Consider the following 12,065-nt stretch of genomic DNA (forward strand, 5'->3'; position numbering starts at 1 on the left):
GTATGGATGTGAATTGTCCTTTTTTTTGCAAATGAATTCCGAATTGCTGTTGCATTTCGAAATAATGACTTCAAAACGAATCAATGGTAAAAAAAACCTATATATAACACAAACATTGTGTGCAGTCCTAATACATATATTACAACATAGCAAAAAACCACCGGAGGCTACACAGAAGAAATAAAAATAAATTTACGAGAGAATTCCCAAAAAAGAGTAACTTTCAACATGTTGATGGGCATGGAGTTTATGTGCATCAACTACGTTAGTCTACTATATATGGTCCTTCCTGTTGGTAAATATGATGAGAATAGTAGCCATGTATAGTTAATTACTTCGCTAGTACAAATTGATTGGCCGCCTACACTTGGTCCTGTTATCTGCCGTTTTCATCAGTCAAGGCGACGTTGCTGATGTACGACGATTCACCAAAGGAACTATTTGACTCTGGTAAGCTTGATAACCTAACGTTGAAGTAGGCCGGCTGTCGGGGCTCCGGCAGCGTGAGCCCCTCGCCGCTGAGCATGGCGACGACATCGGACATGCTGGGTCGATCGTCGGCGCTGTCCTGGACGCACAACAACGCCACCTGGACGCACTTCATCACCTCCGTCACCGGGTAGTCGACCCCGAGTACCTGATCGACCATCTCGTGCCATTTCGCCTCTTGCCACAACTGATAAGCCTGATAGAATTAACACAAGGTTTGCAGTGAGCAGGCGACTCTTTCAGGTTATCAGCAAAAATCAAAATTATGGTTTTCCTGTTTGCAGATAAGCGGATTTCGAGGACCATTTCTTTAGCCGAAACCGTAGAACAATTATTCTACATCTACGGTAAATTTTTTTCTGAGGACCAATTAACGCCATATTATGTACTTACGTATCCTGTGAGATTGAAGAATTTTCCGTACTGGTAGAAGCCTGCAGTCCTCTTCCCACTTATGATCTCCAAGAGCAAGACCCCGAAGCTGAAAACGTCGGATTTGGTGGAGAAGAGACCCTCTGAAGCATACTCTGGAGCGATGTAACCGCTGGTAAGATATACAAAAAAGAGTGAAGTTCAGTCTTAAGATCACCAACAAAGAGTACATTTCTATTCATCTTTGATTTTTGTTGGTGAGGTAGCTATGTGTCGTGAAATTTAATCATGAGTGTATATAACTTACTGCGTGCCGACGACTCTGGTCGTGTTGGCCTCCGTGACATTGGAGCAAAATATCCTCGCCAAACCGAAGTCCGAGATCTTGGGGTTCATGTCGCGATCCAAGAGGATGTTGCTCGCTTTTAGATCCCTGTGTATAACTCGCAAGCGGGAATGCTTGTGCATGTAAAGAAGCCCCTGCGCGATCCCATCGATTATTCGGAAGCGCCGCTCCCAGTTCAGTATCGCCCCTTTCGCACTATCTGTACAGAAAAAATTGCAACGAGACGGGTAAGCGAATAAGATATGGCAGAAGGAGATGCGTGCATGTGAGTCTCTCTCTTGTTGTGCGTGTACCAAAGATGAAGCAATCCAAGCTTTTGTTGTGCATGTACTCGTATATGAGCATCTTCTCCTCGGCCTGGAGGCAGCAGCCCAAGAGTCTGACAAGGTTGGTGTGCTGAAGCTTGGCGATCAGCTGGATCTCGGTCTTGAATTCCATCAACCCCTGCACGGAGCACGTAGAGAGCCTCTTGATTGCGACCTCAAGCCCGCCAGGCAGTTCACCCTGAAATACACATCACTTACATTTTACTACAAATGCATTGCACCGAATGATCCATTTGTGTGTAACTATCAGAAATTCAGTATTGTGTGTGCATGCGTTACTGCGTGTAAGAGTTGTACCCTGTAAACAGCGCCAAAGCCACCCTGACCGAGCTTGTAGTCGTTGGAGAAGTTTCTGGTGGCGTCTGCGATCTGGTCGAAATCGTAGAGCGAGAACTCGGAGTCGCTCTCTTCGATTTTCCATAGCTTGAGCACCTGCTCCATCTCCATGGACATGGTTGGTATGTTCACCCTCCCTGAGAGATTGGTCACTGATCAATTGTACACTCGTCAGATCGAGATCGAGGCAGAATTGCAGGGCAACCATTTGTGAGAAGAACATGGTGTAGTTAGCTACCTCTTCTTCTTCGCCTTCTCATCCACATGAAACATGCCAAGAAGCCGCAGAGGAGCACGGTTATGGGGACTGCTATCGCCACGATCCAAAGCGTGTGCGTGTTGCTGCTCCCTGCACAGACCGAATTGAACGATGTCCCAAGTTGGATGAGAACGGTGTACCATAAAATGCTAGTACAAACTTTTGCAATTATATTTTTTAACAACATTTGTTTGCTAGAATTACTACAGTTGACTGTTCGATGTAACCTCAATTTTTCAGTCTCTGGTGACTGCACATTGGTGGGCGCTGCACGAGACATGACGAAAAGAAATTCGCATACAGAGGGCGAAACCAACGAATTTATTTAGTGGGGCCACGAGTTAGTGACTATACAGAGGCAAAACATCAAGGTCAAGGATGCTGATTGGACCTTCCGTGCGGGTGGGCCGTGGGGGTACGTTCAACGACGACCCAAGCGGAGTCCAACACCGGGGTCCCGCCCCGCCGGTGGAAGCTATCACATTTCAGCGTGGGGTCGACATGATGTGAACGTCCCCGGAGGCAAAGCAAAGCAGGACAAGCAAGGCCAGCATTTTTTTGTAGATAACGTTGATCGGACGTAGCTACTGCTTGCGCATAAACAAAGGCTCAATTTGTCGCGTACATACGTGCATGACATGCATGCACATATGCCATCCGGATTCTGTATGCACTAGCTAAGCTACTAGGCATGTGATGTGAGTGAGTGCGCGAGTCTGATCTGGTACGTAGAACAAAGGTTGGCCGGTGGCCATGGCAGCGGAAATCATCAACAAAGAATAAGGATGAAATAGGTTAAATTGAATCTATCGACGCAACTAATAATCATCGAAGGATCTCGTGGCTCACGTGGATCGGCCTATGGGTGTCGCTCGATCAACGGTAAAAAGCCGCGGGGTTGTGTGGAAAGAATAAATCAAATCTGACCACAGAACCCAGATCTAACTGTCGGCCACGCCAGGGTTAACAAGGAGATCTACGACTAGCAAAATCAGGGTGACAATTGCCAGCTACACGTACGAACCACGAGTAATATCTGTAATTGTTTATAAACTGTCTTTGCCGCTGACTCTCTGTACAGAACGTACACGCAAGCTGATATATTTGCGGTAAGAAAAGTCATACTGTTCACGCCAAAAAATGAGCCATACCGCAGTACCATTTTTCCCGCAAAAAAAAATATAAGTGGCCTACCAACTTGCCAAGTGATTGGATCGGGTATCTTGTCACGAGAAAAAAGGTGACTTGGATTGAGGAAATATCTACGTCGATACCATCATCGGCTGGAAAACTTTTACAACTTCTGGATCTCACGTACTCCCTCTGTCCTTTAAAGAGTGTACTTTCAACATTGTTGGAGGGTCAAACTATCTCAAAGTTTGACTGAGTTTATGCAAAAATATATTAATGTTTGTGAAACCAAATAGATATATGATGAAAATATATTTTATTATGAATCTAATGCTACTAATTTGATGACATAAATATTGGTGTATTATTGTATAAATACGATCAAACATAAAAATGTTTGATTTTCCAACAACGTTGGAAGTACACTCTTCAAAGGACAGAGGGAGTAAGAAGGCAAGACTTCAACAGCTCCCGTCGTAAACTAGTTCATGAATGAACATATATAATACTCTCGGATCCCTACGCATGGCGCACAAAACAATTCTCCGTCCCTATAGGCTGATGTGCACGGCCGGCATAATCTTCTAGGGACGTCAAAAGTCCTACTTGAAGGCAAGCTAGGAAATTCCCTACTGCCATACTTGTGTTAGATCTTGAAAATATGGAACATTTAATTTGACTGCACATTAGTGATTTTCAGAGGGAATTTCTCTATGGTCCTTTTATCGTAGGCAAACGTATTTTCTTATTGCATTGATGAACAAAAACAATTTATCATCAAGATTATATGTTCTTTTTTTTAGGGTATCATGATCACATGTTCATGTGTCATGACTACTAGAGTTAATCTTACTGTACCCACCAAAACAAAGTTAATCTTACTGTTATAATATCGTTCAGAGAAAGTAATGCACTGAACGAATCTAGTAATTTATTAATTTTCATCAATGCGATAAAAACCCTATATTCAACAATGAAGCACCGATACGGCGATACCGATACGGCGATACGAGTACGGTGATACGGGATACGGCAGTTTGTAGAAACGTCAATACGGCGATACGGCGAGTACGTATAAATAATTAGTAAAATAACATGTAATAAGAAGAAAACATAATAGAATGTGTGAGCAACAGCAAGCAGTGGCAGTAGTAATAGAAAACAGTAGCAAGTGGCAGCAGAGCAGCGACATCACCAAGCAACTGCAGTTTGCAAGCAGCTAGCCAAGCATCGTCTGCCCAGTTTGTAACGAGAACAGGGAGCGAAGAGCTATCGAAGCAAAAATCATGTACTGCGTATAAATCAACTAGATAACAGGAGAATTCGCCGGATCTATCTTCCCTCGCTCTTGCTGGCGACTGACGACGGCGCCGGAGATGATTCTAGTCAACCAAGGCTGCGGCATGGCAGCGAGGCGATTGCAGGCGGCGGCGGCGAGCCACTTCAATCTGCGGCGGCGGGGAGGTGAGTCCACGCGGCGGCGGCTCGCTCCTTCAAGCGCCTGCAAACAGGGAAAGAAAGCGGGGACAGATGCTAGGGTTGGCCATGGGCCTTCTACTGGGCTGGCCGTGTCCCAACCGTATCATGGATATTGAACAGAACGTATCGGCATTTTTTCTTTTCTTTTTTATCGAAAAATACGATACTTCTCCGATACCCGTATCCCGGCCGTATCACGCGTATCGCCGTATCGGCGACGTCCCGCACGGGGATATACGAGTTTCTCACGTATCGGTGCTTCGTAGATATTCAATGGTGGAGCTTGACTGGCATAACAGGGGGGCAATAGGCAAACTATGAATGTTTGGAGGGGCTAAACGTAAATATGATGCATTTCTTCCTCAGATAGTAATTCTACTCACCCTTTATTAAGAAGACAATAGTAAGTCCAGCGAATTCAATACTCAATGAGGCAATGTTTTCTTGTATTCTCGAATGACATAGTAGGAACGATTCTGCCTACAAAATCTACAAATATATGCAAATCAGAAGTGCATATATACACTCATATAACAGAAACTGCATACCCACCACCGGAAGTCTAAACGTCGATCATTTTCATTCTCATCAGATCATTTTCATCAATGAACTGAAAGGATATGCAAACGCACGGCTAAGTACTCCACTAGTACGAAGGAGGTCACTCCGCGGAACCAAATTAAGCAACGACAAGCTTCTGCCACAGTTTGTAAACGGAGCAAAACTATTTACCAACTTAGGACACTAACTAATGCAATGCACGCCATTCCAGATGACTTAAAATGGAGAAATTGCTACTGACCGGATTAAAAGAAGTGAGAGTGATTTTACAAATGTAAGAAGCTACTTCCTCCCTTTCAAAGTAAGTGTCGTGAAGAACTAAAACCACGATACTTATTTTGAAATGGATGGAGTACATCAAGATAACAAGATTTGGATTTACCTTTGGACGGATCCAGCAGGGGCGTGAGCGTCACCATGTCGCCGGTGGTCGTGAAGAAGATATCCTTCTCGTACCTGACGGCGCAGCGCACCCCAAGAATCCTCCCGCCCACCCTCCCGCTCAAGAACTTGGGCATCTGTTTGATGATGGCGGCGAGGCAGGCCTGGCACTGAGCCGTCGTGAGGTCCGGCGTGCACTGTGCCAGGCCGTACACGTTGATCTTGTCCGGCGGGAAGCCGGCCTGGCCCGTGGCGTACCTGCCGCTCACGTTGCTGGCCCTGTCCGCCACCGCGTTGGCCAGCCTCGTGACCAGGCCGTCGAACGCGGCGACGTTCCCTCTGGAGACGTTGTTCATGTTCGACGCCACGCTCTCGGGCGAGTTCACGGCGCCGGCGAGGAAGTCCTGGTCGTAGAACCGGATATGGCACTGGTCGTGATAGATGGTGACGTCCTTGCTGCGGCCGCAGAGGTTCACCGCGTCCTTGAACGCCCTGGAGAGGCACGCGCCGCAGTCGTCGCCGGTGTAGTCCCAGCGGCAGAGCGCCAAGCCGTACGCGGTGTCCGGCGCCCGGCCGAACGCGCCAGCGGAGAAGCCGGAGGCCGATGCGTTCTTCGGGAGCACCGCGGACATGCTGGCGAGGTTGGCCGCGAAGGTGCTGTTGGGCTGGTAGAGTCCATCGGCATCGCTCGTGGGGCTGCAGAAGTGGGAGAAAGCGTTGATCACCGGCACGGCTCCTTCATCGCCGGACGCCGGCGCTGGCAACGAGCTGGCGGAAACGAGGAGGAGCAGGAGGGCAAGCATGGTAGGTGCCAACTTGCTAATGGTATTGTGTAGAGGCCAAGTGTGGCAGAAAAGCTAAGCTGCTCATTGGCGTTGCTCCGTACTTATCTAGTTGTGTTAATAGGCATCAACCCTCGTGAGAATTTTTTATCTTAATAGTACTTTAGTGGATGTACAGAAGTAAAAATATAGTACTCCGGGCTCGGGTTTAGGTGAACTAAAGCTAATGGCTGGTTGCATTAGCGATGATAGCGAGGGTATGCTGGTTTTTACTCGAAGGTTGACTTTGAGTACAGGCTGCCATCGGTGTGGACATTGGATGGTGAAAATGAATAACGAAATTGCGTGCGTAACTCTTTGGACTCTACCCAGCGGCAGATGGTGTCGTTTCCGAGTTGTTTACAAGGACGGGGCGAAGATGGACTATCTGAATGAGAAGTCTGACGTGCCACTGCCGGCATTCATATATGTCAAATTCGAACTTTCAAATTCATGTAAATTCATGTACGTCCATCATACACGTCAATGATGCAGTAAATAACAAATGTTTGTACTAGCAAAAATGCATAGTTCTTACATAAATTTTATTTTAAGTGCACAACTCAAACATTAGCTCTTTGGTTTCATTGTAGGTCCACATATGCTCCACAAGATTATTGGTAGCTGCGTGTGCACCTGATGATATTGAAGATTCTGATGCATCTACAGAAATTCCGTAACCTGATTTGTATCTTGATCTTTTAGGATTTAAACTTGTTCTCCATGGTTCGGGCAACACCATCAACCTCATTCTCGACAATCATATTATGCAAAATAACACAACATGTCATGAGCTGCCATAATTTTTTTTGATTCCCACAACATTGCAGCTCCACGAACAGTTCCCCAACGAGGTTGAAGCACATCGAATGGCCTCTCCACATCCTTTCTAGCTGTTCCTTGCATTGTTGCAAAGTGGCTTTGTTTGTTGCCGTTTGGTTTGCATATGGTCTTCACAACACCCCCCCACCCCCTGCGTGAGGATAGATGTCATTGGCAAGATAGTAACCCATGTTGTAGTCACGACCCTTAACACTGTAGTTACATGACGGTGATTTCCCATTACAAAGCCTCCTGAACACCGGAGAGTGTTGAAGCACATTGATGTCACTGTGACAACCCAACATTCCAGAGAAAGCATGCCAAATCCATAAGTCATGTGATGCCACTGCTTCTAGTACGATGGTGGTCTGTTTGGTGTGATCTTGATACATTCCCCGCAAACTTTTGGGCTAGTTCTTCCATTACCAACTATTGCAATCAATTGATCTGAGCATTTCTGAAAACCCTCTGGCCTCTCCAATAGTCAACAACTTTTCTGTGTTCTGCACATTTGGTTCTCTCAGATACTCTGCTCCAAACACCTCCACCACTGCGCGGGAAAACTTCACAGTAGTATTCGGGCATGTGCTCTCCCTCATCCTGACCATCTCACCAATGGCAGTACCAAGTGCAAGCATCACAGCCGTGCATTTCTTCTTAGCATAGAAAGATAGTTGGCCGCAACAATCCCTTGTGAGATTGAAGTACTCATCATGTGCCTCCACTTCCTCCATAATGCGCAAAAACAATGGTTTTCGCATGCGGTGACGAAACCATGGATCATCAGGGAAAGTTAGGTTTGGAGCAAAGTAGTTCTTCTGCAGTAGCCGTGCTCCGGAGACTCCATCCCGATTGATCATTATTCCCCCTTTGATTGAGCCCTTAAAGTTGAAAATATGCTCCACCTGGCGGTCCACTTCCTCTTGCATGCTCATGTTCATTTCTTCATTTGAATCCAACGAAACAAAAAAACTCATCTTGAATCATTTGATCAAGCTTCGTCGGTCCATACTCCTTGTCCGACGAAACATCGTAATTCATCGTTTTCCCTTAAAAAATCACAAAAGACCGGGTCGGACAATGTGTCGAACACATAGAGCGCAAGGGGTAGCCCAAAAGTTGCTAGATGTACTGCGGCGGCGTCCGGGCCGGCGACAACATCCCCGACAATGAGGACAAGAGAGAGGAGTTTTTTGCTCATGGTGGCGGCAGAGAGGCTCGGAATAGCCGCAGAGCGCACGCGGCGGCGGAGCTGCGGACGGGCGTCACGGAGGAGAAAAAGAGAGGAGAGAGAGCAAATGGATCCGGTAAGTCGAGGGGGTGAATTTGACGCAATTTGTGATGGGGTAGGGCTGTCGGGTCCAACGTGATGGACGCACCCGGGCGCTCTATATCCGCCTAGATTTGGGCTGGATATAAGGCGTACCTGACCGGCCGGGCGTTTGAGGCACCTGCCTGTGTCGCTTTTTAATGACCGGTCACTAACCGGACCGTACACCCAAGTGTTTGAAACGGATTTGAAACGCCCGACTGTAGCTTAGGAGATTTGGTCCAGTCTTTGGATTCAGATAGAGTGGAGCGTCAAATAATATTGAGGCACACAAAATTCGGGGGATACATCCCATAATTCGTAAAATATTTGTGTAGGCGTCTCTCAAAAAAAAAATGTGATCCGTAGACAAAAACCTGTAGATCCAACTCCACGAACAGGGGAAAAACCCGCCCCGTTTGTATAAAAAAAGGACAAAAAGAAGACTTGTAGTGCATACCTAGTTTCTGAAAAATGCTTCCAGAATATAAACGTCGTGAACGGTGGGAGGTCAAAGAAAAATAATTGACCTCCAAATAAAAGTGATAAACCAGTCTCTAACTTGCATTTTCCCTACTCTTTTGGTAACCGTACGTGCCGGCCGGTTCTAGTCTTTATTCCAGATATTAATCGCACGGTTATACTCCATCTGTTTACAAATATAAGATGTTCAATTTTTTTTCTAAATTAGATGTATATAGAATTATAGATACATTTTAATATGTTTGTTCATTTATTTCAATCCAAATGTAATTCATATTAAAATATCCAAAACATCTTATATTTGTGAGCGGAGGGAGTATTTCATAAGTACTACATTTGTTTCTAAATAGCTAATATTATCAAAAAAGAACTTATATTTTGATACTGAGAAAGTATTTAAGAATAAAGGGTGTACTTACAATCTTCATGACTTACCTCGGATCTGAAATCTAGAGGTTTCCTCTCCAAGGAATGGAAACAGCCAATTTAGCATTAGGGCAGTTTAAAGCCACTTGTTGCTGTCTACAGATAATCATCAATAAATAAATAGGTCTCTGAGACTAGTTATAATGGAGAGTAACATACACAAACGGACGAGGATTTAGAGCACTCGGGTGCTCCGCACCCCTATATGTACAATATTAGGAAAAAAATACCAAGAAATTTGAAAAAAAATCTGGGATTTGGGGATATTAAACGTGGGTTCCCGATCTACTCCTGTCTGAAATTTGGTGAAAAAATATCAGAAAACGTATTCACGACAAAAAAGACAAAAATTTCATACACACACACACACACACATATATATATATATATAGCAAAACACTGTTTGGGTACATTTTTTTCCGGGCAGTAATTCCTTCGCCACGGATACATTTTTTGATATTTTTTCACGAAATTTCACACGAAAGTAGATTGGGAAACCAGGTTTGACACCCCGAAATTTTGGATTTTTTTTGATTTTCTGGGATTTTTTTACGAATATTTTTCGTATAGGGGTGCGGAGCACACAAGAGCTCCTGTGTATTTTCCCATACACATATCCCTAAACTATATTACTACCTTCATAGTGGGTAGTAATATAAATATGGTAACATGCAAAGCCTTATTTGTTACTCCCTCCGTTCCAAAATAGATGACCCAACTTTGTACTAAAGTTAGTACAAAGTTGAGTCATCTATTTTGGAACGGAGGGAGTAGGTTATAGACTCATATTACATTAGGACATGTGATGTTACGGTAACTAGCTAAGTTAGTCAAACTACCTCTCTCCTCATTAACTCATTGCCATATAAGTAAATTTGCTGAGTTGGACTCAATGTTACTGTTGAAGTTATTCCCAGTGTGACTAGTCTGATGCATATGGAGCTAGGGCCATCATTGGTCGCGCACACATCGATCTGCAGCTAGATTTGGATGCTGCCGGTTCCAACTCGTTGCCTGCAGAAATTTCCAACTTGTAAATGCTGAACCGTGCGCACAGGTGCTATACATGGCTGTTTTCGCTCGGCATAACGTGCGCCCCGAACTATTGCTATATTTCTTACACCGAACATCCAAATTACAAGCCATTTTCACTTGTTCCTGACATTCATACCATTGCAATTAGATCACATTTTGATTGATTCCGATAATTTTTTTACGGAATAGATAAATCCCGAACGTTCGATTTTTAAGCATGTCATCCCGAACTCTTTTCATGGTAACTTTAGTAATAAGGCGATGTTGGCAAACATGGCAATTTTCTGATAAAAAATTGAAATAGAACAAAGTTGCCATATATTAACAACTAAATTTGCCATCTCACAGCAACTAAAGTTGCCATCAAAAAACGTTCAGGATGATATGCTTAAATTTCGAACGTTCGAGACTTATCGAGGTCCTTTTTTAACATAACTTTTACTTTGAACGATAACAAACATGTCAGTTAAAAAAACAAATAACAAACATGCCCCGCACATGCCCAGGCCATGACCGCTCAAAGTGATAAAATTTCCAGCATCGTACTCTTCAAATCGAACCCGCGATAAGAACATACAATCATGCATCTCACCTATTTGCTTCGTTGATACACGTCAATGACACATTGTTAGGCACACTTTAGTGATCCCATTTTAGAGTTCGGCATAGGGCCCTTAATATTGCCAGGCTGGCCCCGCTCCCACATAGTGGGACTTGTATTCCTTTATGGACAAGATGCAAACTCTACATATCGCACGGTGTAATTTGTCCTTTTTATTGGTGCAACCTATAACTTGCACCATCTGAGAGAGTCCTGGATTAAAGGGTCCTTGGGCTGCTGGCCTGTTGTGTTTGGGCCAGATCGATGGGCTACTATGGAGCCAGGCCAGAGAACGGATATGTGGCCGGATAAGGAATCTTCGGAGTCATGGTGTGCCCTCCAAGCCAAGATTAGCCAGGATCTTTCCCTCCTTGTAACCGATCGCACGTAACCCTAACCCTACCGGTGCTTATATAAACCGGAGGGTTTTAGTCTTTATGGTTAGAGCTACATCCATCACCTCATAAACTTAGGGTTTAACTCACCTGATCTCAAGGTAGATCTACTCTATAACCACATCATACATCAAATACAATCAAGCAGGACGTAGGGTTTTACCTCTTCGAGAGGGCCCGAACCTGGGTAAACACTGTGTTCATCGCCCCTTGTTCCCCATTGATCCTAGATCCACAGCTTGGGACCCCCTACCCGAGATCCGCCGGTTTTGACACCGACATTGGTGCTTTCATTTAGAGTTCCGATGTTGGGTCGCTCAAGGGTCAATGGCTCACCTGATCATCGCAGAGGGCATCAGCTCTAGGGACCTCTTTGTCACCGGCCAACTCTTCGCATTCGGCAGCATCGTGCTACACGCCAACTCAGCAGGCCATCGAGACCAAATCGATAATTTCGCCCCTGAGCACCGGATTCGATTCGTTAATTTGGAGT

The 12,065-nt window shown here is 45.0% G+C and overlaps 1 protein-coding gene across 1 annotated transcript; it reads right to left on the minus strand.

Annotated features, from left to right (window-relative positions):
- Window positions 1-203: 203 nt before the first annotated feature.
- On the minus strand, window positions 204-6,495 carry LOC119354270 (cysteine-rich receptor-like protein kinase 10). Its single transcript, XM_037620986.1, has 7 exons — window positions 5,682-6,495; window positions 2,108-2,218; window positions 1,831-2,021; window positions 1,501-1,711; window positions 1,169-1,406; window positions 883-1,033; window positions 204-685 (listed from the first exon to the last, which is right to left on the minus strand). The coding sequence occupies exons 1-7, from the start codon at window positions 6,481-6,483 to the stop codon at window positions 377-379; spliced, it is 2,013 nt and encodes a 670-aa protein (XP_037476883.1). The 5' UTR covers window positions 6,484-6,495; the 3' UTR covers window positions 204-376.
- Window positions 6,496-12,065: the final 5,570 nt, after the last annotated feature.

The sequence above is a fragment of the Triticum dicoccoides genome, chromosome 2A (genome assembly GCF_002162155.2).
Source record: "Triticum dicoccoides isolate Atlit2015 ecotype Zavitan chromosome 2A, WEW_v2.0, whole genome shotgun sequence".
NCBI lineage: Eukaryota > Viridiplantae > Streptophyta > Magnoliopsida > Poales > Poaceae > Triticum > Triticum dicoccoides.